Source organism: Corvus hawaiiensis, chromosome 3 (genome assembly GCF_020740725.1).
Source record: "Corvus hawaiiensis isolate bCorHaw1 chromosome 3, bCorHaw1.pri.cur, whole genome shotgun sequence".
In the NCBI taxonomy this organism is placed as follows: domain Eukaryota; kingdom Metazoa; phylum Chordata; class Aves; order Passeriformes; family Corvidae; genus Corvus; species Corvus hawaiiensis.
In genome coordinates this window covers 80,758,595-80,784,486 of record NC_063215.1, presented here as the reverse complement: position 1 = coordinate 80,784,486, position 25,892 = coordinate 80,758,595, and the positions used below count along the sequence as shown (strand labels likewise).

General features: G+C 42.1%; 1 protein-coding gene across 13 annotated transcripts in view; it reads left to right on the top strand.

Annotated features, from left to right (window-relative positions):
• The window catches only part of RASGRP3 (RAS guanyl releasing protein 3), a 56,280-nt gene extending 36,600 nt beyond the window's left edge, over window positions 1–19,680 (top strand). For 12 of the 13 annotated variants that reach the window (XM_048297774.1, XM_048297770.1, XM_048297766.1 and 9 more), the window contains 8 exons: window positions 4,249–4,326; window positions 8,124–8,240; window positions 10,424–10,539; window positions 11,316–11,463; window positions 14,963–14,999; window positions 17,439–17,564; window positions 18,076–18,440; window positions 18,943–19,680. In XM_048297774.1, coding sequence (XP_048153731.1) covers window positions 4,249–4,326; window positions 8,124–8,240; window positions 10,424–10,539; window positions 11,316–11,463; window positions 14,963–14,999; window positions 17,439–17,564; window positions 18,076–18,440; window positions 18,943–18,951 — 996 coding nt within the window. In that variant the 3' untranslated portion in view covers window positions 18,952–19,680. The remainder of the gene's footprint in view (window positions 1–4,248; window positions 4,327–8,123; window positions 8,241–10,423; window positions 10,540–11,315; window positions 11,464–14,962; window positions 15,000–17,438; window positions 17,565–18,075; window positions 18,441–18,942) is intronic. The other variant, XM_048297772.1, reaches the window with a different exon arrangement.
• Window positions 19,681–25,892: the final 6,212 nt, after the last annotated feature.

Below are 25,892 nucleotides of genomic sequence, written 5' to 3'. Positions count from 1 at the left end.
GGCTGTTTATCTAGGTAGACAGGTGTAGGTATCCTAAAACCTTTCCAGGGCAATTGTGTCTTCACATTAGTCACTGGAAGTGCAGCTGTGGATCAAGTACATTTGATAGTGTGGGAGTATCAATTTAAAATGGTGACTTCTGAAAAGGGAAAAACCAACAAATTTCTACAAAATGTTCCTGGACCAGAATTTTGGTACATACCATAATATGAATATTCTCATTTTTCTTCCCATGTGTAGATTGTGTCCTCATCTGTGTATATGAATACAATACTTGTTTGTTTGTTTGTTTTACACTAGTCTCTTAAATAGTTATGATGGACTTGCATTGTAGATTAATTGTTTCTTTCCATCTTTTTGTTAATAAGAAAGTTTTAAATTATTGGTTGGGTTCAGAGAAATAGGAGAAGAAAAGGATTGAAACCCAAAACTGACAAGAGCTGATGACTAAAAATAGTTGACCTTGCTATGTGCAAATGGTCTTTTAGCAGATTTAGCCTCCCTTGCTGCCTATGTCATCTTCAGTTTTCAGAGCGTGAAAAATTAACCATTCCTTTTATTGCTAGGTCTTATCTCTCTGATGTCAACTGTAAAAATTTTCCCCATATTTGCCTTATTTAGAGAAACTCCCTTTCAAATCTAGTAAATGTACCTAAATGTGTAGAATGCTTTTCAATTGTGTGTGAATTGGCTGACCCAACTGTTTCTTCACTTCTGCTGTTTCCCCATTGAGCACCTTCTATCTGGGCATGCTTTTAGTAGGTGTCTTGTCCTGATAAGCAATGTGTAAATCTCTTGCCTGGCCTCTCTCCCTTTCAGTGTTGCCTTTTACCCCACACTTAGCAAGTGCTAACAGCCTGGCCTGTGCTTGTTTGACAAGTAAATCACTGGGTACTGGTTTGCTAGTCCAACAACTTGCACAACAAGATAATATTAGCATTTCGTGGGCATGTGGGAATATGGCCTGGTTTTTCTCAGTGGTAGAGTCCTATTTGCTCTAAGGGAGCTGATACCTTTCAAGTGGCTTAGAAATGGTGATGTCTGGGGAGACTTTGATCGGAGCTATAAAGTGAGAGCTTGGGTTAAAATCTTGGGTGAGAGGTGGGTAGTAGACTTCAGGCCACCTGCTCGAGGGGCTTACAGGCATTTTTAAGATGCTATTGTGAGTATAGAACAAAAGACCCTTGATTTCAGTGGTAGCTGCTGAATGGTCAACAGTTTGGCAAGTTCTTCTCTTGCCTTAAATGTCTGCATGCAAACTTGGAATTCTGCCTTCCCCCCCATCTCCACACCCCTCCACCCCACCTCATCTTGTTGTAAGCATAAAAAATCAGCTTCTAGCTCACAGAATTTTAGCTTTGAACAAGCAGCTGAAAGAAGCCAGCATTTTGCATGGAAGTTAGCCTGCCACAAATAAGGGAAAGGTCTGCTGTATGGACAGCAAAGACACATGCCAGGTTTACTGGCATAGGAGACTGCAAAAGCTGAGCGGGATGCAAGTCCTGCCTCGTGTTGTGTAAATGAGTCTGAGTTACATGGGCAAGCGAAGTAAATGTATTACAGTTCAGCTGCCAGTGAGCCAGAGTACGTTACATGAAGATGGACTCACTTCTTAGTGCATGATTGCTCTTAGTTTGTGATTATTCCTCTTTTCCTGACTTACTGGCCACACTTGCTCCACCCTCACTGACTTTGTACCCAGTGCTGTACCGCTCCCTGGAATCCAAAACTTGGAGCTAAGTAGTGAAAGAAGACCTAAACACAAGCTTGGCAGTGCAGCAGAGAGGAAAAACAGCTCTAAAGACAGTTTTGCCATTAGAAAACTTACATTTGCTAAGGATGCTTAAGGGATTTCCTTACCTGCTGTGCAGTATTTCCACACTGGTTTGGTTTTTTTACACAATGTGAATAAAAACCTGTAGGTAAATATTTCATCACTTTCTGTGGATTGGAAGTGGATCTCAGTTTCTCAACTAGACCACAGTGTATTTATATGAACCGTGTTAGAACTTATTTGGTGCCACCATTTTACCCTCGTTATTTTTATGTCTCAACATCTATTTATCTAACCTGTTCTGAGACTATATGCAAATGACTGGAAAGTCCCAGTCTAGAGAAGAGAATGAGAATTACCTAAACAATCAAACTGAAAGTCACCCCCCAACTTGTGTTCAGTAAGTTCCACTTAGAGAAAAAAAGTAAGTCATGCGTTTCTGATCACTCCCCTACCCTTCTCAATCTCCCTCCAAATTGCTCAGAAAAAAAATAGGACAGCAATGATAGTAAAATTAGAATAGAAAATGCCACTCACTATAAAGGTTATTCTAGGAAAACTCTTATTGCACTTTATTTGTCAGAGCAAAACTGTAAATAAAATATAAAATGAATGTTTATATAACTGCATGGTCATCACGCTTGTAATTTTTGTGCTAATGCATGAAACTTCTGAACTAGACAACACCTTCTTCTTTGTGTGCTTACACACTGTGCCTAATGAAGTTATAACCACTGCTTAAGACAAGGTCATATAATTCAGGGAGGGAGAGATACAATCTTGCTCAATAAATACTAGTACATTTCCACTCCCAAATCCACACCCTGTTCATCTGGCCTGCTGAGAAAACTGTGCTCTTTCATAGGAACCAGACAACACCTTTTGAACTACCAATTCTTCTCTCACTCCCTGTCTGACCTGATAATATCATGCGCTCCAGCTGAGTGCTTTTTATTTTATGCCACCAAGGAACCTCAGAGTACAGTCACTGAATATCTCACCATATGAATAATATTTATTACAGCACCTACTGGTTCCATGTTGTCTTTAGGACAGGCCCTTACCTAACACTCTGACAGCAGCATGCTGGCTGGTAAAGGAACCTGCACGATGCACATCCTTTCACTGTGCCCTTAACCAAATTACAAAGTGCAAAAATCAGCAGTGTTTCAGCTAGACAAAATGAATAATGTCATCTCCAGACTTCTCCAAAGCCATGTGTTTGCTTTGGAAGCCTGTTTTGGGAAAGGGCACAACTTCTGTCTTATTCATTGCACAAAATTCTGCCTAAGAGAGGGTGGTTCCCAGAGGTGGTTCTGCAGTAGGTGTCACTGATCCTGCTTGTTACTTACTTGGCATTTCAAATTCCCTAAAAATAACCTTCTGTCACAGTAGTTTAGTCAGTAGTAATTCTATCTGTCTGCTCGGGAACATTCTTTTAACTCAATCTTAGCTTAACTGGGGATTTACAAGGTGGAGGATAACTTCAAATCATGTCAATTCTCCAAAGCAAATTAATGTAGAAACATGACCACAGGAAACAGGCTGTGTTTGTTTCCTCTCATTGCAAAACATTAGCTGTAGTGTTGATTACCTTTCTCCTTCATCACTCCAAAAGAGGAGGAATTTACTGCAGACATGGATCAGTGCGAGACCCCAGCTGCCAAAGTAAAAACAGATTCATCCTACTTTACACATATTTATGTACCTTCTCTTTTTCTCAATAAATACTCTAGGGAAAAGAATGAGAACATGAAAGAAAAATCTTTCACTTATCTAGAAACAAAGCTGAAAGGCAATTTGCCTTACTTGCTAAGAGGTGATCAGGAGCAAGCCAAGCTGGGCTAAACTGAGATTGCTCTTGATGGAGCTCTTTGCTGCAACAGTGGTGGCAAAGCCAGCCTGCTTCTCCCAGGCCTCTGTCTGCCCAGGGCTTTCCAGAGAGGTGTTTGCTGCATGGGCTGATCTCTGTAGAAGAGCTGTGCTACTATGGCCATTCTTGAGGAACAAAATTTGACCAGAATAAAATCTGAAGTCCTTCCAGCCTAGCCCCACTATGACTTCTTTCCTGAAGCTTTTGTATTTACCAGATTATTTTGCTGAGGTCTCTCACAAGCATTGAGCTGCTAGAAGAAAGTGTGTTTGTGTAAGGGTGGTCTTTGGAGCCAATGTCCCTCTTTGCATGAGGTCAGCATGCAGCACCGCTCACCCCTGGGCTCAGGATGAGGGTTGTGCCAGCCCCCAAGTGCAGTGCCTGACGTGAGCAGCAGCGTGCGCTCACCAGCCTGGCTTGTGTTTGCTCTGTGGAAGTCTGCTTTTCCAGAAGCTGCACATGGCTTTGGCATGTCTCCTGAACTCAGAGTAGCAAAATGTTGTATTTACCTTCAGTGGGGGGGTATATCTCTGCTTACAAGCCTGTCATATCCAATCCAGTCTAACAAATATTACTGTTTTCCGTTCTTTCTTATATGTAGCTGTCCTTGGACCTTTACCACACTGAGGATGATATCTACAAGCTCTCACTGGTGCTGGAGCCAAGGAACTCCAAATCTGTACGTCATCTTTTACTGTGTTTTGACATATTGCTTTTTTTGTCTTCATGCAGTTGATTAAATTTTTAAATGACAGTTAATGTTTTTCCTTATTCATATGTACATAAAGCTTTTTAGTGTTACATTTGTGTAGAAGACACAGTCACTATTTATAGGTTTTAGTGCGTATTGGGAGATATAAATATTGGAACACACTTCACTGTTCGTTATTTTTCAACAAAACCTCTGCAAGTCCTGGAAAACAAAGTTCTGCTTTAGATATATATCCTTTGTAAGTTTATATCAATTATTTATTGCATGACCCTTAGTTGATTTTCTGGATGCTGGTGTAGTTATATAAAGCAACACAGAATTAAAAGATTTGTTTAAGGCAAGGTAAATAATTACTGTAGTATTTTAAAACTGTTTGCTTAGGTATAATTGGCTGTATCTTGGGCTCTCAAGCAATGTTTAAACAGATGAGAATAGATATTACTCTTTATTTGGTTATGTGCAACTAAAGATAATGCTGCATTCATGCATTTTTCTTTATTTTTTGGAAGTCAGAGGATACAGATAAATCTCATAATTAATAGTTGAATTTCACTTAAAGTATTACTCTTTCCTCTGCTGCCAAAGGCTGGGGACTCCACTTTCCCCTGAGCATTTCTTCAGTGTATTAACATTCTCATTACCTTTAATACCCAATCTGTGATGCTCTCAGGCTGAGCCCTCTCAAGTCTGACAGCAGCAGAAGATGAGGGTGGCTGGAAGTGTTTTGCAGGGTGTGAGAGCAGAGTCCAGGAGTCTGAGATTATGCATTCCAGTGCTTTTTAAGATTTTGAAACATTCTTAAAAGCAAGCAAGGAAGCAGAACCCTTTAATTTCCAAGTATAAGGCTTCTCTGGGGTTTAAAATAGTTAATCACTCTTGGAGACCAGTTTGAGGACCATGTGTGTGTGTTCCCAATGATGTATTATGAACATTGATAAGGAAACTAATGAATATTTTTACAGTCAACAGTAGCTCAGCTTGCACATTTGAAATTTCATTACTGAGTCTCCAGTGCTTGTTGGATACGATTTGACCACAACAGTTGCTGTTTATTTCAGTCATTCTGGGTCCCTCATGCTCTCATTACTGCCAGCAAAGTTGAAATGCTACAGCCCTATGCTGTGGAAGGACTAATGGACCGCTACTGTAAATGAAGAAAATTATCACATTGCTGCTTTGATCCCCAGCCCGAGCTTTAAGCAGAACAAAAGCAATATAAACAGTGCTGTGAAGTTTAACAGCACCCAGCAATTGTGGGACACTTTTGCATAAGGATCGATGGATAGCCAGTGACATTGAGCTATTGCTGCACCCTGATGGGTAAAAAGCTGCAGCTGAATCGACAGAAGCTGGACTATTTGAAGCTTACTTCTCTTTGATGGAGTGCCAAAACACACAGGCTGTATTAGAGGGGAAAGAATCTGTAGAGTTTTCGTATGTGGAAAAATTTGTCAAAGGCAACATGACAGCATAGTTATATCATTCCAACTGCTCCCCGATTTGTTGTTATATGGGTACCACTCCCATGCAGGTGCACTACGGAGGAAGTGCCTCATGCTGCTGCAATCATTTTCTAGGCAAAAGTGGAGCTGATCTGTTAGCATATGAGTCTGCTGTCAACAGGGACTTGAGCAAGACTTTCCTTCTGCTAAAACTGGGAGGAGACTCTTCAGTCAGTATAGCAGCCTAAGAAAACACTGAGGAATGGCCACCAGCTGTAGTATAGCACCTCCTTGTCACTGCTTTTCCCCATCCATTAGTGATCTTCTTGCTGGGAGTTTTTGCTAATACAGCTATTGTCTAGATCTGCCTGGTGCAATTATGCCACTGATGATGCACTTAGGTAATTTTTTTTGCTTTCCAGTAGAATTCATTTCAATGCCAAAATACATAGATGTTCACAAACATCTGAAAATGCTTTCTCAGTCTACAATACCATGGTCCCTGTGCTGGTGAAATAACTGGGAGATACCATCTGAATCACAAACTGCATGACCAGAAACAGTGTTTAGGAATGTTTAATAAATTCAACTTGGTAGTCTCTGGACAACTTTTCCTCATAGGATGCATTTCAAATACATAAATAAAATCATGGTTTTTCCTTTGAGTCTATGAGTGAAATAGAAGGAACAAATATTTCCCTTTGGCTAGTAGTCAGTAACATGAATTTTCATTGCAACTTGCCAAAAAAGCCATTGAAATTGAATGAGACTTCAAATGAAATAGCCCAGAAGAAAGAGGAAGGCTCCAGTGGATTCAGTCTCTTTCTGTCACTGTGTCCTCAGACCAGCAGGTGTTAAAAGCTCTCCGTGAGGTCTTGTTAGTCTAGCACCACACTGAAACTTTTAATACAGATGCTTTGAGCCAGTGCTTTTGGGAGATAGAGCTGGACGTCCAGGTTCACCATACTTCTAATTGGAATTTAATTTTGTTGATATAGGGATGTTTTCCTCCCAAACTTACTTGTGTACATTTGTATGGGTCAAAATCTATTGAGGCATTGATAAAAGCTGTTCTAACAGTTGAAAAAGGAAAAGCCAGTTTAATCAAGCAACCCACTAACAAATCCATTTTTTCTTTTCCAACCAAACACAAAATATGATCCTGTGACCATTTCTCATCTCAATGTCAAAGTCCTCAAGATCACTGTTTTACGCAATGATACGTGTAACATCTTTACATGTCTTAATTGTCTCCCTTTGAAGTCACACCAATTTAGAGTGGGACAGATGAGACCCAGATTCTTTGCTCATCAGCTAACACAGGGGCTTTCTGAGACTGTGGACCCTTTCCCTTCTGATCCAAAACACACTGGATTTTTTCTGCTTGACACTGCTTCACCTGCTAGATGTCCAGCGGCAGATGCAGGGAAAGGCCAGTATGTCTTACAGCATTTTTCATGCTAACTGGTTATTTTTGAATCCTTACCTGAAAATGTATTCAGGTTTGTCCTATATTTTCTACCTGAAGAATCTGAGCTGCATTCCAGAGCTACTCCCACTGTGTAGTGGTGTGGAGGGAGTCAGGCTGTGAGCTCCATGCATCCAGTGAGCTGTCAGCTATTGTTTTGTCAAGACCAAGATGTTTTTAGAATAAAATAGTCTGGCTGGTGTTATCTGCAGAGAAAGTCAAAGATTAGCCCCTATCTACTCAAGCTGCCTAGAGGAATCAAGCTGTACATCCTGGCACATCTCAGCTGGAAACCAGTGGGGTTGCTGAGCACAATTCTTCCCCTGCTTCTGCATCCTGCTGTCTTGCTGGTGCTGCACAGAGCAGGAGTATGAACTTACTCAGGTTGTGGCAGTCCCTCACGTGGCTCCTGAGCATGGTCCCTCCAGCAGGGATCTGGGACAGACTGTGTTGTGCTGGAGAGTTCCTCAGAGGTTTTACTGAGGAGCAAAGCAGGTTTCTGGGCTTACCCATTTCTGATGCCCGCTGTGTTCACAGACCTTCCTTCCCTCTCCTTTCAAGTCTCATAGCTGTTGAATCCTCTGGAGTTGTCAGTGAGGACAGACTGCTCGGGCTTGCTTCTGAGCTCCCTGGGTGGTGGCAGTGCAGCTGCAAGGTGCCACAGAGAGCCCAACTGATTCTGTTAGTGAAGGCAGGCAGCCCTTTAAAGCCCTGCCTGATGTTTTACTAAGCACGTCTTTACGGGTACTCCAGTAGTTTGTGGTTGTAGCTGTGACATTTCGAGCCACGTCTAATGGGAAATTCAACTTCTTAATTCAGATTTGAAAATCCTTGTGTTCTGATCCATCTCTCAGCAGCCCACCTCCCCGACCACCCCCAACAAGCCAGTAGTGCCACTGGAGTGGGCATCTGGAGTGGTACCTAAACCTGACCCTACCGTCATTAACAAGCACATACGGAAACTGGTGGATGTAAGTATTTGGAATATTACACTGGTCTAAGAGGATGATAGCTTTGATATTTTCATCATTATAATTAATTTCAAGGTTATCATGAGATTGTTATGGTTGGGTTGAATTTCAGACATATGATAACAAATTTGAGCTGTTACTGATACCTTCAGAAATATTTATTTTATTCCTGCAATCAGCAATGGGATTAGTAAATAGGTTTTTGGGTACAAAGGAGGAGACTTTCAGGAGCATCCAAAACCTGCCTCCTGTTTAATAGGTTTGTCTAGCAAATATAAATTCAGCAGGCGAAGTTGAGGTTTTGCAGCTCTAGCCACAAAATTCATGTCTGGTAACAGAGAGCTGAAAAGAAAGCTACTCAGAAACAAGGTCTCACACATTAATAGGTCCAATGAACTTTTCTGGAAACAGCCTCTGGTTTTCAGCTTGCTGTTATTTTACTGTCCAGATCATGTCATGTTATGGTAAAGACAGCACTGTCTTGGTGTCACTTTTAAAATGTGGACATGAGGTCATGCAGAATTATAGCTGGGATCTTCTAGCTTCCGTTTGGAAGGTGAAGTGTTGTGCTAGGTAATGTAAACAAAACTAAACACCTCCAGATTCCTTTGGAGACAGAACATTTCCTTCTGCTTTCTACAAATTAATAAGTAAGTCTGGGAGGAGCTATTAAATTCTGGCCTTGTCTGTGCTACAGATTGTTAATTGGGGTTATGTTGTTAAGATAACCTAAACAAAGTCTTCAGTTCTCTCACTCAGACTTCAAATATATCTTGTAGTTTACTTTTTGTACAAGCCCTTTTTTTAAAAAAAATTCACTCTTCTTCTAATGTGGGATGCCAGAAATGCACACAATGTTCCTGATTTGCTTTTTTCAGTGCCGTATGTGTTGATAAAAATAACTCCACATCCAAACCTCTCTTTGATAGCTTGTTTAAATAGGAAGTCTGTCACAATTCCTTAATCTTTCCAGAATGTGCTCAGTGGGAGTTTATGTTTGTTTCTATGGTTGAGGGAGTTGCAGTCCCCAATTCCACAATTTTGGCCTGCTTCAGGACGTATGCTTGAGGATTAAAACATGGTTTAGGGCTTTTATGAATACAGCTTACTAGAAGGCTCACACCACTCTGCACAGCTGTTTTCACTTTGCCAATACTTGTTATTTACTAGTTGCTTTGAGTTGTGCTTATAGGCACTGTATTTATTACAAAAAGTGTTGAATACTATTTGGTTTTGTGTTTTGGTTCCTTCTTTATGATGTTTTTTGAGGTCTGCCAGTCATCGGTTACAGCCATTTGATAGAAATGGGTTTCATCAGGTTCTTGTTAAAACAAGAGCAATACCAACATCTTTCAGGGGTCTCGGTATACTAATTTAATGTCTTTATCAACAACATTTTAATCTAATGAAGGGGTCTGTACTTCACTATGTGCATCTCAGATAGTTATGTTGACTTTGACACTCGTGTTTTCCCATCAGCATCATACGTAGCTTTAACACCCCTTGCACTTCTCTGCAAACAGCTGGACAAAATATAGTAACTCCTTAGCAGCTGAGGAGGGCACTCATCACCTTTTAAATTTGAAATTTGATCCCATGTCTGTTTTTGCTTAGCAGTGGATTGGGGTGGGCTGATGGATGGGAATGGTTGTTAGACACAAAGAGCTCATGATCAGGGTGTCAAAATATTAGTAAACAAATGAGATTAAAGCAGTACTGTAGCAGAGTAGAGGTGACCAGCTAAATGAGAAATGAAGCCAAAACCATCTGAAACAGTCGTGGGAAAGCTGCTGTTGGTTTTATTTCTTCCCTTTTTTCATGTTTAAAAAGTGTACTTAATGAAGCAAAGAGAATATGTCATCACATGGGACAGAATTTTAGTGACATTTCCAACAAAGAAGAAAAGTAAAGCAAGAATAATTATGTGTGAAGAGGTGTGGAGGATCATCACTAGATAAGTGCGGATGTTAAGTTTTCTTTAAAAATTAGCCATTTTTCCCATAGAGTCCAATAATATGCATATTGAAATACCAAGTAAAAATAAAAAGGAATAAACCAGATGCAACAGAGCATCTGAATAGCTGAATAGAAAATTAAGTTACATGTCATTATAATGTTGAAGAGGCCTCTATAGATTCAGGATAGTCTAGATAATAGTACAATAATCTCTTTTTTTTCCCCAGTCTGTCTTTAGGAACTATGATCACGACCATGATGGTTATATTTCTCAGGAAGACTTTGAAAGTATAGCTGCCAACTTCCCCTTTTTGGACTCTTTCTGTGTGCTGGACAAAGACCAGTAAGCTTGGAGATTTCTTTGTGGTGGTTTTTTTCTTTTCCTATATTTAAAAATTCAGAAAATACAAATATTGAAGGAACAGCGTCTCCCAAGTTTCTTGTGTCTGACAAGATTACCAACAGCTGAATCTGTTATCATTTAAATTCTTATACTGTAGTCAGTATAAGAAGTCTACCCGGGTTGGAGTCCTGCTTTACCTGACACTTTGAAAATCATTTATGTAATAGCTTAATGAGGAATTCCTGCTGGGACTGAGTCAAAACCCTGAAGTACTGTCAAATTACAGGGGAGGTGCTCTATCCCGACCAAGCATCAGACTGGTGGAACAAATAAATTGTGTACAGCACTGGGGAAATGAGTGCATGTAGCAGAGAGGGGGTAACAAATATTCTAGAAGGTATACAAAACATATATTTCCTAGCCAGCTGGGCTTGATGATTCTTCTTGTCCAGAATCTCTTTGGCTGTGAAGGCTGGTGGTCAGCCAGAGGAATGTTTTGTGTGAGCAGTAAGTCAAGTTCCTTCATTTAATGGCCTGGTCTGTGTTCTGATACCACTAACAGGTGAGATAACAAGGTTCATGCTGCAAGTTCAGTGTTATTATTTAAAGGAAGATTAGAATCACAACTGCTGTAAGGGTTTTTTCCTTCCAGGACTTTTTCAGCTCTTTCAAAGGATGTGCTTTGTGTGCTGCATGCTTTCTGCAATGAGAAAACCCCAAATTTTTCAGTGCCATGAGCAGTGACAGATCTACTCTACTTTTTATTTCCTTTACAGAGATGGTCTTATAAGCAAAGAAGAAATGATGGCTTACTTTCTAAGAGCTAAGTCGCAGTTTCAGTGTAAAATGGGACCAGGGTTTATCCATAACTTTCAGGAAATGACCTATCTTAAACCAACTTTCTGCGAGCACTGTGCAGGATTTGTAAGTATGATTTTAATACCAGCATATCTTAAAAACAACTTTTACCCTTTAATGGATATGGGGTGAAACTGGCTCCATACATTGCTAAAGTCTCTTGGCCAAATAATATCTCATGGCATTCAGAAGCACAAAACTTTTACTCACATTGTAACTGTGCAATCCAGTTTTGATTTAGTGGTTTCTGAAAATAGGCATTTGTGAGAATTTCTTGGGGGGGGGGGGACAAAATTACATTAGCTAAAGGATATTAGAGACTATATGAATGGTTTTACTTGGTTTATCTTAAGTTCTTTAATTTGGCTTGATTTCCCATGAAAACAAGCTTGGAGGAAAATAGATGTCTGGAACAGAGGATGTAGATGAGGCAAAAGTCGTTCTTTCTCAGGAAGTTGCACATGGCAGCATAGATATGTTCATAATTCTCTGAATGGCTATAACAGCCCTAATTTTTTCTCTATTAAATTAATAGATCTTCTAATTTGGTAAAGAAACCAAAAGTGCTTCCAGCAGTTCTGTACAATAAGAATTTTTTGAATTTATTAGATGGGAGTTTTATAATTTGCTTTTTCTCTCAGCCGCAACTTACCAGATGTCACTTATTAGAGTGCTCTCTACATATCTGGGAAAGGATTGGTTTTGTGGACATTTGAGTTGCTTGTGAACCTCTAAGTTTTCCACTTCAACCCAAATATAGTAAAGAATAAAGAATTACTATGATATAAAAGTTGCTTTAATGGACGCACTTGGCTGAAATCAAATGTCCACATTTAGACAGCTGAAGCAGTAAGGGCAGAGGCCCATGTCCTCTGCTTGCATGTGGCCCACATAACCAGCTGTAAACCCAGCCCCTGTCCCTGCACACCAGAGCAGATACGCCTCTGCACTCTGGGGTGACTTTATTCCAGGATCTTTTCCACTAAAATGGTTGAAAGTAGCAATAACAGCACTGCTAAGCACAAAAACGTGCCTCCATTCAGACACACTCTGGTGTTCCTACCCTAGTCCATGCTCCATCTTCCACTCAGTTCTTTTGCGATGTGTCAGTTTTGTTCAGATGCTTGAAGTCCCTATGGCAACCACTGCCGCTGGCTAACGCCGTGGGGGAGAAGGAATTCCGCCTATTTCCGCTAGAAGTGCAAAAGCTTTGGAGGCGACATGGTCAGTGCTGACGTAGGAGCGTGCTGGTGGGCTCCCGAGCTGACAGCTCCAGCAGACCCACGGGGCAGGGACAGCCACCAGCCAGAGCGTGTTGTTCCAGGCTGCCTTGGGAAGACGTCATTGCGTTTGTGACACTCAGCGCATGTTTGGAAGGCTTCCACAGCAAAGCAAGGCCCGAGGACTGCCCCGAAACGTCCTCTCCAGCAGATATTTTTCTCCTGCATCAATTTTCTAATTGGCCATTGTTAGACTTTTCACGTCTCCCTGATTACATCCAGTGCAGGAATACAAATGAGTAAAAGGTTGTACAGGAAATGGAAATAAGGTCATTTTTCCTGTCAGCTCACTGAAGTCATTGGCATTGTTCTGTGGATGAGTTGGACTGATAGGACAGGAACCAACTACAGAATCTGCTGCATATTTGTTCTGCATTTCAGTGCTACTCATCCACGGGTGGAAACCTAATTTCAAACTGATGCACTGATTCACAGTCAAAATAATGTGCATTGACCATGCAGCAGGATGAATTGACATGACAGTACAATGCACACAGTTATTAAAATGATACAAACTTTGAAGGTCAAGCTAAGACTTAATGCCATTAGCAGCACAAAGTTGATATGCCCATGGCCAGTCACAGTTCCGTCCCACAGCTTGAGCTGCACCACATGGCAGGGTAGGTGACAGGCCATCCTGTTAAGCTTTATAATCTGAATTTGCACAGATCCTCTTACCTTGGAGCTGGCTCAAGACAGCTTTGCAGCAAAGCTGTGTCAGACACATTCAAAGCTTTAGGTCAGAATTCATGACATGACACTTCAGCTAAGCTTTCCCTGCGGTGTGTAACCACAACAGTGGTGCCAAATTTGAGTGGGAAGAAGGTACAGAGATAAGGTGAGGAGTGAGGAGAAAGGACTTCAGTGGGAATAGATTAGAGCTTAAAAGAAATAAGTAACAATCCATGTCTCTTACAGTGATCCTGTAAAAGAGATCTGGGAAAATAGGTCATTGCTGCTCTTTTAAGAGGGACTGGGGTGCTCCACTGTTGCTTCCTGAGCACAGCAACTGCATTCACTGTGCACATATGCAGCATTAGCAAAAGAATAAGCAGCAGGCCTTCTATGGACCCAGGTTCCACTGTTGTCCTTTCTGTTCTTTTTTTCACCATTCTTCTACCTTGGCTAATCTATTTTTGCTCTCTCCAGACCCCCGTTTTTCCTTGCTATTTCTTTCGTGCAGTGAGTGGGATGTTTTTCTCACCCAGAATCTTTCCATTCTGTTTACTTTACTCTTTCCTTTGTATTCTGAATGTTCATCATCTCTTCTCTTTAAACTGTTCCTTAATGACCATATTCACCCTCCACTCTCTTGTGCATGGATACTTACAAATCTGGTGAGGAGCCACATGCAGTTTCAGCTGCCTGGATGTGTTCACCCTCCCTTCATGAGGTGAATGAGTTCAGGAAAAATAAACACCGGAGTCCCCAGTTTTTTTCCTTTTATGCTATGGAGTTAGAAAAATTGCCCCTTCCTCTCACTGCTTCTCAGAGTGGAAATGCTTGTTTTTATAAAGCCATGGCTGTAGATACAGTGCTTCTGCATATATAGAAAACAATTTGCTAGGGAGTTTCCCTGTTTCCAAGCAATCCTGCTCACGTGGCAGTGAAAGCTTCCCAAAAGTGGGACCACACACACTGGCCCTCTGAAGTTTAGCATTTGGTAGTTCTAAGTGTATGTCAACAAGAACAGCTTCTGAGGAAAGGCTAAGGTGGAATCTAGTGGCTTTTCTGCCTGTTTCATTCTTCAACTATTTGGGGTTTTTTGGGTTTTTTTAAGGTGGGAAAAGGCAGGTGCACAGATCAGATTGCTATGGCTAGGTGCGCTGGAAACCAGTACAGGAACCGAGAACCTAGTTTTTATCTCGAGTGGTGTTTTCTTCTGCTGTGTTTGAACATTATGGATCAGTGATGTATTTGGAAAATGGATGTACACAGGAAATTCTCCTGCAGATAACACTAAGGGAGCCCAGAAGCAGAATGTGCTCTGCTGCTTTCACAAAGCTTGATACGATGGCAATTTTTCACCCGTACCTGGAAGCAAATGTTGTCTGTCTCTCTCCTTCTCTGGTAGTCCCATTACTGCTAGTAAGTAGCAGAAGTAAGGGAGAAGGTACACAAGTCTTATCACAATTAGAGGGGGAGGTCTGCCTGACAGGAAGGGTGTTAAGAGCAGTTGTATCCTGTTTGTGCTTTTGTAGCCATTGGTACTTCCTCATTGTGACCTTGTTTTCCTTCCAGCTTTCTTTTCTGATTCCTTGATGTTCTTTTGTCTTTCTTTGCAGCTCTGGGGTATAATCAAACAAGGCTACAAATGCAAAGGTAAATAAATATTACAAGGATTTTTTTTCAAGCTATGGGTGGTGGGTTTTAGTACAAGTCAGTCAACCATACCTTTAACTAAAATGGCATATGTTCAAACACATCTTGCATCTACATTTGGTATTGTCCATGAGCACTGACTACTGGTACACTCTGAAGTCTCCCTGCATTAGAGAAAATACCACCCAGGAGGAACACACATATTCTGTGAGATAAAGGTCCAAAGCAGCCCCTGACTCCATGAGCTGTCACTTTCTACCAGTAAAGACCTTGTAAATTGGAAAACCAAGTGTTCTTATCCTAACACTGAGACACATCCTGAAATATATCCCCTGAGACTCAGGCCAGGAAAAAGTCTGCTGGCAACACTGTTTGTCATGTACATCCATGTGCCTGTAGTGAAGCCTATTTGCAATTTAATAGTGGCTGAGCTAGAAATACAGAAATATTTAGTTCCTAGACTGCCCAGCAGATCTCCTTGCAAGATCTTCTTCAGACATTCAACTTATAAAAAATCCTAGAGTTCTTACATCCCTCCCCTTTGCCTTCATAAAATACTTAATTTCTTATGCACTGCTTGCACTATATTAAGCAGGTCAGAGGAAAAGGGACATTGTAGTGGTCCTTATTGGCTTTAAAATCCTGGACCTATTTATTTCTCAAACAGCCCAACTCTGGCTGAAGCGCACTGTTGATTTTCACAGCTGTAGCTGCATCTCAGTTATTCACTGGGGAACATTCACATTTGTACTCTTTTTCCCCTAGTCTTACACTGACTCCAAGGAGAAGGACAAAGAATTCACAGTATTTTTGTTTAGGATACACCATATTCCTGTCTCTCTCCAGCCACAAACCTCTCTTCCTCAGAGAGGGATGGGGGAAATGTCCATGGCTAAATCAACATATGTAATTCAGATATTCTTGATTACTGTCATCTTAGAAGCTTTGAAAGGGCTGGTTGCAGTTTATAGTTTTACTGGTAGGATGAGGGAAGGAAGGTAAGGTTTTGTCACACCAACCTGTAAACTCAATTTGAGATCTGAAAGTTGAGCTCCTGTCCTGCATCGCTGCCTGTAGCAGTGGCCCAGTGGGGACTGAGCGCAAGTGTTTCTGTAAAGTCAAAGTTACAGGCAATGAGGCATGAAAGCAAGAGAGCAGAGCTGCTCTCTCAGATCCTACAGTGATCAAGAAGTGTGAGGGTGCCTGCCTTTTGTTGCAGCAGCTACTGGCTGCTCTGTGTTCCAGCTTCACTGGATTGTGACACCCACTAGGGATGAATTCTGCCTTTGAGCACAGAGCTGTCATCCTCTGAACCTCTGACACAGCAGGGGGAGGGAGGGAGTTCCTCCTTTCAGGCCTGCTGCCTACCCCAACACTGTGGGAAATGAGCTAAAAGCTAGACTGCCTGGTCTGCAAGTGATAGGAGTTCTCCACTTCAAGAGAGATCTTCAGTGTATCTGAGGGAGAGTGCTACCTTTGAGGCAGAGAAAACCAGAGCTGGGCATATATTGCTGTATTAGTCATATGATCAAGGTGGCGGCCGAACCAGAACTCTCACCCATCATGCCAGAGCTGCTGCCCTGAGCAGAGTGGTTCTTATAGCAGAGTTAAAAATGCAGCACCCTGGCAATGCTTGCCTAGAACAAAATGCTGGGCTATGGAACAGCAACAGAGAAACAAGGGAGATGGGAATTTTCAAACAATGGAAAAGTACACAGAGGAGAGAGAGATTGTGTTTGGTGCACATCCTCCACTCTTCAGCCCTTTCTTACAGATAAGATCCATACTCCAGCCACACTTCAGATAAATGCACCTAGCAATGATGTATCCACAGTGATGCAGATCCTAGCAGAGGCTTGGAGTGCAAGTACTCAGCAAGTCTCATCTGGGTGGATGATACACTTCCACAGAGTTCATTCATGTGCTCATGTTGCTTACTGAGCTACTTAGACTAGTTTTAACCTACAGTAGTCTGCACTGACATCCAGCAGTCCTTCCAGAGGCTTAGGATATGGGTGCTCTGGTGTCTTCTAACCAAATATGTTTACTATAATGGGCCCTGCTGGGTGAAATAAAAGCCAGCCAAATAAATAATGCCCCCTCTCGGGGCAGAAGTTTTATGCATGGCATACACAGGATCATATCAGTAATTCCACATCTCTTCCTTGAGACCATTTTATTATTAAAATATCATCTTACTTCTTCTCTTCTCCTGCCATTTTTCTATTAATGGCTGTCATGGAAATTATCCTTTTTTTTTTTTTTTTTTGTAATGCCCTTCACACCAAATGATCCATTTCTGTGACTCCCTTCACACCTTCTGTCAAACTGTTTGTTCCTTCAAAGTCCTTCCTTGGTATCTGCCTGCTAATAGCCCTGAGGGATTACCAGATAGTTGTGGCTTTCCTTTTGATGACTTGACAATTTCTCTCTTTACAGATTGTGGTGCCAACTGTCACAAGCAATGCAGGGACCTGCTTGTGCTGGCATGCAGGAAATTTTCCAGAGGAACCTCAGTAGGCAGCAACCACGGGTCTCTGCCTAGCAGTCCATCTCTGCCTCCAGGTGAGGGCAGTTTTCCTCCTATTTTAAACCATTTCTGGAATCCTCTCTAATGGCCAGTGTCCTTGCTGCCATTTTTAATTTTTCCTTTGTATCAACACACAGAGCAGCACCTCTACTTTTCACTGCTCTATGGTATGTGTTCAGTCCTCAGATTACAACATCCTTTTCTCCAGTGATGGCCTTTGTGTCCCGTCTAAGGCTCACTATCCTCCTCACTGGCACCCCTATCCCAGCTGAAAAGAAATGAAATTGTACTTCTCCTTTTTTGTCACTTAGGGGGAAGGAGACATCGGGCACAATTCTAGCACTGCCTTACTCCCTGAGCATGGTGAGAGAATAAAATCTGTGCACACAGCATCAGAAACAGTTTCCGAGCAGCATAAAGATACTGATAATTATACCACTGCTGCATACAAGGGGTTACCTCCCCACCCTCCCCCAGGCTTGTTACCTTCTTGTAAAGACCTTGAAATAGAATACTTAAATGAAACAATTCCACCTTCTCTTTCAGTCCAAGATGAAGTATTTGAATTTCCCAGTGTTGCTGCAGAACACCAGGACCTTGATGGCAGAGCTATCACCCTCGTCACTGGCTCTTCCCGAAAAATTTCCGTGCGGCTGCAGCGGGTGACCACCAGCCAAGCAACGCAGACAGAGCCACTCTGGCATGAGCCAGGCTGGAATGATTCAGGTTCCCATACTTTCCCCAAAATGAAGTCGAAATTCCACGGAAAAGCTGGGAAGAACAAAGGCTTTGCAAAGTGGGAGAATGAAAAGCCCAGCATGCAGGCTGATGTAGAGCTAGAAGCCGAGGCCCCACAAGTTATACAGGATTACAACAGGATAGAAACCCTCCCAGAAAGACAAGAATCTGAGGTGAGTTCCAAAAGAAGCCAAGACAGTTTAAAATCTGCTCCAGTCTGAAGTCTCATAAGGTTATTTTATTAATTTCAAGATGCTTTTTCATTCAAATTTGTCATTGCTTCTTGCACAAGAGTTACTTTCAGAAGAATGTTAAATCATCCACAGATCCCTGTTTTCTACACTGCAGTACACATTTACTGTGATGCTGTAACTGGCATTTTGGGTTTTGGTGTCAGTATGGGCTTTTTAGCAGTTGGGTACTTTTCATTTTGAAAATTATTAAAATAACCTGGTGGATATCTGGCCACTTTCTGTGCTGTTGTACCCTTGCACTGCACAGTTCAGGGCTCTGTGTTAGACTCACAACAATTAGCATTCTGACAAATACAGGAGTCCAGGCTGAGGCAGGATATTGGTCTATTACTGTCACCCATAAAGTTTATACTTCCAAAGCCTCATGCTTTTATTGACCATCTCTGCCAGCATGTAAATGCCTATTTTCTTCTGCTTACAGGATAGCTGATTGCTCACCCTGAAGCACAGAAAACTGACGATGACAACTACAGCAAGTGTTGATGGACTGTCACAGACCACATCTGGCCATAACAACTGTACCCATACCTCATCCTTTTAAACCCAACCAGTGCCCTGTTTCCTTAGCTGAAAGGTGTTATAAGGCACTATTTATTTTCTCACGAGTAAGCCATTTAGATGAACATTGCACAGATACAGCAGAACGGATCTCTGTGCTCAGTGTTTTCTTCTGTATGACTTCTGTGGAAACTTCCTCTACATGCCAGTGAGGATATATTTGGCCTTCTCTAAATGCACTGCATCCTTTTGGTATGTCTGCCAGCAACAACAATGGTGAGGACAGAAGACAAGCATCTAAGTTTGTTCGATAACACTCCTTTACCGAGGCTTGTAATGATCATTTAAAGAAAGAAGTAGGTATGTGTGTTGATTAAATCTCAAACAAAAATCTCTCACGAAGTCCTCTATACTGAAATTCTTTGCACAGATGGGGTTTTGAATTCTGGCTGTGTTTACATTGCTACGGTGAATGTACTGGTGTTCAGCACAGTGATACCAGTTCCCAGACTGGTGATCCTTCAAACAGGCAGCAGCTGGCTGAGACTGAAGGAATTCCAAGACACTCTGTGTTTGTCTGGTTACAGCACAATGCAGAAGGGTCATCTTTTCCAGGACTGATTATGGTAACATTAGCATGCAATAAACACTTCAGTTTTAAGTGTGTGTGTGTGTGTGTGTGTGTCTGTGTATATATGTGGATGTGATACTTTTCTCTGGTTAGCAAGCTGTACACATTAAGACTAAATGTTCTGAAAAGCAATCTCCAAATTAGCACTTTGCTAATGTAGGACATAGCACCTGAATCTATAATGGTCCAGCTTGAAGTTGCATTTTGCAGAAGCTTTAAGTTATTGAAAGAGCACAGCCCTCATCTGAAAAAAAGAGAGAAAAACAAAACACCACAAAGCTCAAAGCTGAAAGACTGGCACACCTGTTAGTCTTTTTACCCCATCTCCCCACTAAAACAGGGGCATGTGTGCGTAGCACACACTCTGACTTAAAGCCACCCAGTTATAAGATGTCCTACAAAATTCAAGTTATTGCACCCTTCAACATGTTATAAGCCTTCAAGATGAGAGTAATTTCATGGACCTCCCTAACACAAAACTGACAGCTGCACTCCTCGGTGGTAATTTGACTGTAAACTACACTGGGACTACATGGTGCCTGCCCAGGTTTGCATCTTGCATCCTGCAGGTTTGTTTTCCAACACAGCCAGTAGCAATAGTAAATCTGTGGAGATAAACAACATTTAAAAAAAACCAACATTCTCTTTATCGTTGTAAGCTCAAGAGAAATAAGCACTGCATGAGCAGAGGTTTCCAAACTAGGATGAGGGCTAGAAGCACACTTCAGTCTTACTGCTGTGGGCAGTGAACAAGCATTAGCAAAAACACGGTCTTTATTTCCTGTGGTGGGTCAGGTGACGGGTCACAGCCGGCTGACCGCACAGCTACCGTTACAGCGCACGGCTTGCACACAATGAAAATGATGTGGTGGGGAATTTGAATAGAGAAATTTGGTTATGATCCAGGCTGTTGACGGATCTGTTGAGATAAGCCTCTTAACGCTTTATAAATGAAATGTTCATGAGCAACTTCATTCTTAACATCACATAGTTTTGACCAGCATCTAGTCTGTAGACCTCAGCTGATTTCTTGCAGGCTTTTAAAAGTTATTTGTAGCTCTTGACTTACTCATCTCATCAATAAACCTCTTGCAAGCCAGGTAGCTTCAGTCAGTTTTACACATACCTCAGCAGCAGCTGCAGATCAAGTATAGTCTGCAGGCTCACACAGATGATCCTGCTAAGCAAAATATTGCAGCCTCCAAGGAGAATCATAAAACCATTAAGGTTGGAAAAGACCGCTGTTGTCATCAAGTCCAACCTTTGACCAATCACCTTGTCAACTAAACCATGGCACTAAATGCCACAAACCAGTTGGTTCTTGAACACCTCCAAGGATGGTGACTCCACCACCTCCCTGGGCAGTCCATTCCAATGCTTAACCCTCCTATCCATGAAGAAATTTCTCCTGAAATTCTTCCTGAAATTGAGATGGAATAGGTGAAATTTCACCTGCTACAGCTGGAAACCCTTTGCTTCAGGCATTTAAGGAAGGGGAACACAGAGTGCATTGTTGGCAGTAAGCATTCATGGCCATTGAAAAACAAGAAAGACCTGGGTAGAAATGCAGCTGCTTTTTTCCTCACACACACACCCCTCACTGCCCAAAAAGGAATAGATTTATAATAATTTATTAAAAAAGCATTCACCAGCTGTTTACAGAATGTGGATCTACTAGTTCCACAACAAGGATCTGAGTAGGGAGAGCTGACAGGGCTTGAACAAACATTTTAAGAAGTCCCATGGGGAGGCCTGAATATACAAAATGTTAAAAATCTTTTTCTCTTCTTATTTCAAGTGGACATCTTTTTCTGAACAGGGGAAAGACTTTTCTTCACAAAAACAATTTTAGTTCCCCAATCTAGGCAAAGGAACAAAGAGTTTCTTGTTCGCCCTAACTTAACAAAATGCAGACAGCATCAGCCATCAGAGCTCCTGCCTGAGCTATGTGTCTTTTCTGGTCTTGGTGAAATCCTGCCTGCTAGAAGTACAGCAATTCCAGGAGAGTGTCCAGGAGAAAGTGCGTCATAATGACAAGAACGCTGGATTAATGAAGTAGCTAAAGGCAGACACAATCCCAAATGATGTTGGATACTTCCACCCCATCCATTCTCTCCTGTCTCGGGATCTTTTAAAAAACATGGGGGGAGACTGAGGGATTGTTTAAAACACAAACTCCCCAAAACACCACACAGTGGAAAGGGAAGATTATGTCAAACCTTATTTACAGCTTGCTCTGCAAATGCCAAAGAATACAAGCAATAAGAGTAGGTGAAAAATGCAAGTGCTTGGATAGACCCTGTAAGAGATTATTTAGCTGTTTGAGCCAAACCCACTAGGACTTTCTGTGCTTGTGTAAAACCTCTGCAAAGCCTCATGTTGCACATAAGGGAGCTTCAGCTTTGCTTCCAACTTTATGGAGTAGCCCTGAGTGCTTCTCAAGGAGTCAGGGGGACATCTGGCTCCCTCAGAGTGAAATGCAAAGTCAGGTTTGAACTACAGCTCTCTCCTCTGCTCTAAATGTCCCCCAAGTCTCATCCTCCTCTGCCCCCCACCCCCAGTCTTACCCAGCTTTTAGGCTTTAAAAGAATAAACCCAGCTTTACAAAGAAACATCTTCCTAGGCAGAAGCTATCTTCTCAGAGGCACCTTCCTCAGGCAGGTGAAGTCTTGGGCAGGGGCAGGGAGAATATGCTTGCTGACCAGAACTAGTCTGAAGCATGGATTTTCCCCAGCTGGGAAAGGTGAGCTGTTTTCTTTTTAGTACAGCAGGTGAGCTGAGATGCAGAGCAAGTTTAGGGGCAGCCATTGCCTAAAATTTTACACTTTTCAAAAATGAAACAGCCTGTCACCTCTGTGGACTGTTGCTCAAGGACTCCTCTATGAAGTCAAAGTGAAAGCATGCCCTATGCAGCCCCTCATGGGAAGCCTGGAAGCCTTTGGCTGAGATAGCCTGAGCCGCCACAGGAAGATCCTTGCAGCCTTGGACACCAGTTCTAGAAGCTTTAGGCATCTGTACGGGAAATAGCTGCATATGAAAGATCCTGGACACAGGCTAGAAAAAAATTAATAAAACAAAACAAAAAAACAAACCACAAGAAACAACCAACCCAAAAAACCCCAAATCAAAACAAGCCCCACCAAAACCAGAGAACAAATAACAAGACAGACAAAAAAATAAATGCAGGAAGAAGCACACTAAGAGACCTCTTTCTCTATGTGACACCAAAAATGGAAGGGGATCCCAATGGACACCAAAAGGGGGGAGGTGGGGAAGGAAGGACTGAATGCAAATTTTGTGGACACAGTAGGCAGGAGAAACAAGGGTTTGTTTGTTTCATGACCATTATAGCTCAAAAAAAAATCTGATCAAGGTTTGCTTCATTCAGCATCCACCTGCTAACTGATGAACGTCCATACAGCACAAAAAATAGCTCCAAGTACTTCTCAAGAGAGCCTTGACAAAAGAGGCGGCTCACCCAGGGTCATTGCAGAAATGGATGCAACTTTGAAAAAATGTGTTATTAGCACTGATCTGAACTGGATTTTCAAAATAAGCATTACAGCCAACAGGCTAAACTCGTTGGAAAATCTGTGTGCTGTTTACAGCTGCTGAAAATGTGGTCCTAGGAGACAGAAAAGCCATCAGCAAAAGGCTACTGCTGGGGCAGTATGAAATTTAGCCAAAAAGTCTGTTTTTTCCATGAATAGAGCTAATGCCGGAAAGTTTGAAGAGTCCTTATCACCTTCATCTCTGCTTCATGTGTGAAAACGAGTTACGACCTTCCACCTGCCCACAGCATAGGCAGACTCCCTCTTTCTTTGGTTTTACAATAGTGTTTTCCTACTTTTTGTACTTGTTTTTCTCTCCTCTGTTGTGGGAAAGACCCACGTGGACAAGAGGGGAAATTACTGGACAATAAAGGGGAAACAATGACACTGACAGCAGTCAGAGCTGTAAAAAGCACAAAGTAAACACAATGGAAAAATATTTTTTCCCTTCTACCCTTGTTTGTTAAGCCATTAGAGGTGCGACTTATTTTCGGCCAAAGAGGGGAGAAGGCAATGTTTACAGCTGGTAATAGCACTTGCTTTTTCAGATTGTGTCCCTTTGAAAAGTCTTAACCTGAAACAAGCAAGCACATGAGTACTTTGAGAGCCTACACAGGGGAAACACCCTGGTGTACTGCTCTTCAACCTCAACACTGCTGTGCCTCTAACCTAAGGGTTTGCTAGGAGGCTGATAAAGCAAACCTGGAGTTCAGCATGAGCTGGCTTGTTTGGGACTGCTAAATCACGCTCAACACCTTGAAAATGCACTGATACATCTGTACCATTCCTGTTATCCAGAGAAATCAGAAGTTCCGAGAGAGCAGCATCACAAGCCTGACAGTCAACAACAGCTGGACTCCCTACTGCAGTCTAAATATGGCAGAACTAAGACTAAATCATGTGCAATAAACAGGTATTTGAGGGCTTTTGTTTGCATGTGTTCATTAACCTAACAGGGAGCTGAATTAACTTCTAGTACCGTACGAATTGACACAAGCCTTTTGGACACCCAGAAGTCATCAGATCCTAGTGAGAATCCTTATTCACTGCATTCTTCCCACTTCAGCAGTTTAATTTTCATTTCCTAGGTGCATAACCCGTTACAGGGAATACTCCTACACCACAGGACTTTTCAAGCTCCAACCACTTCTCATAACTACCTGCTGTCATGAATCTTGCTTCCCTTCTCCCCAGTCTTATCTTAGATACTTGACTGGTAAGCCTCTAGGTTCTAAGTGAGCCTGAGGTTGGCTGAGGCACTTGCCATTTTCCTCAATTCAGATGCAAGTAAGAGTTTCATGGAGACACACAGCCAAAGCCTTAAAGTAGGTTACCTACCTGCTCTGGCTGAGAAGCCTAATCCATAGCTTGAGGAGCCCCTCTGGGGCCACCAGCCATCATGGTACATCACCATGGAACTGCACACTTCAGGATTTTGGCTGCTGAAGTAAGGGTATCTCATCAAGCAAGAGATTACCAGCCAACTAAAGAGAAAACTACTCAGGGAACAGCTGCAAGCCAAAAGGCTTTCTGGGGTGAATGATGCATGGTGCAAGCTCAGCTTGATCCACTTTCCCTTGCTGTGGTACTCCTTTACACACAGTAAGAAACAAATTTTATCTCTTCCTTAGACCTGCAAGGAAAACCCACCTGTGACTACAGTGCATATGGATCATGGTATTCCAAGTCACGTAGTAATGCACCCAATGTGGGAAGCAAGTGTGTCCCCCGCTCCACACAGTTGTTACTGCACAGTGACAATGCTTGAGAGACAGTGCTCCTAACAGAAGGAATGGAAGGGCAATGCAAGTGAAGCCTTTAGGAAAAGAAAGCTGCTAGAGAAAAAAGGCAGAGGGGAAAAAACAGAACAAGATGCCTACAGCTTGTGGGAGAAGAGTGGCAAGAACAGGAAGGTCAAGAGGAAGAACACTGTTCCCCTTGCTTGCTTACTTAATTGCCTTCTTAATCTGCTGGAGTTCTGCTTTTGATCACGATGCACAATGAAATCAAGCACGTGTATCCAATCCACCACAGTCTACTAACATCCACAAGCCATCCCTCCTCTCCCAGCTTCTCTTTAAGAGATTCCTCCCAGTGCAGCAATGCAGGAATCATGTTTGGAAAACAGTAAATATCAGAGCATCATACAGAGAATAACAAAGCAGTGGCTGTTTGCTTTCATTTATCAAAGCCGCTCTCTCCACATATACAAAGATTGTTTTCTCTGGGGAACAAAGAAGTCACAGCACACTAGGAGGAAACAATAGAGTAAGGAAAAACAACAACAGCTGGCAAAAGCAAAGTGTTTTCTTTCCTGTTGGAAGAGTAAAGCCTCCTGTTTTTGCCTTCTGATTTTTTTTCAGCTTTCCCCCTCAAACAGCAATAAATTGGGACTTGGCATACCCTAAGTCCTGGAAGAGGGAGGAGAAGAAGCAACATATTTCAATGAGAAAAAGCTATCTGGGAGGAGGAAGGGAAAGCTCCTACCCCACCCCAGCATCAATTCACCATGTCACAGTGTGCAAAGGTGAGACTATGCACTGCAGCAACAGCTATAGCCTTGCAGAGGAACTGGCAGCTCTGGCCCAGAAAGCAACCTCTAAAGGCTCTGATGTAACTCAAGTAAGGGCTCTCTGAAGAGCCTCCTGAGTTCCTTCTGGCTAGGAACAAGTTTACAGCACTCTAATGCAC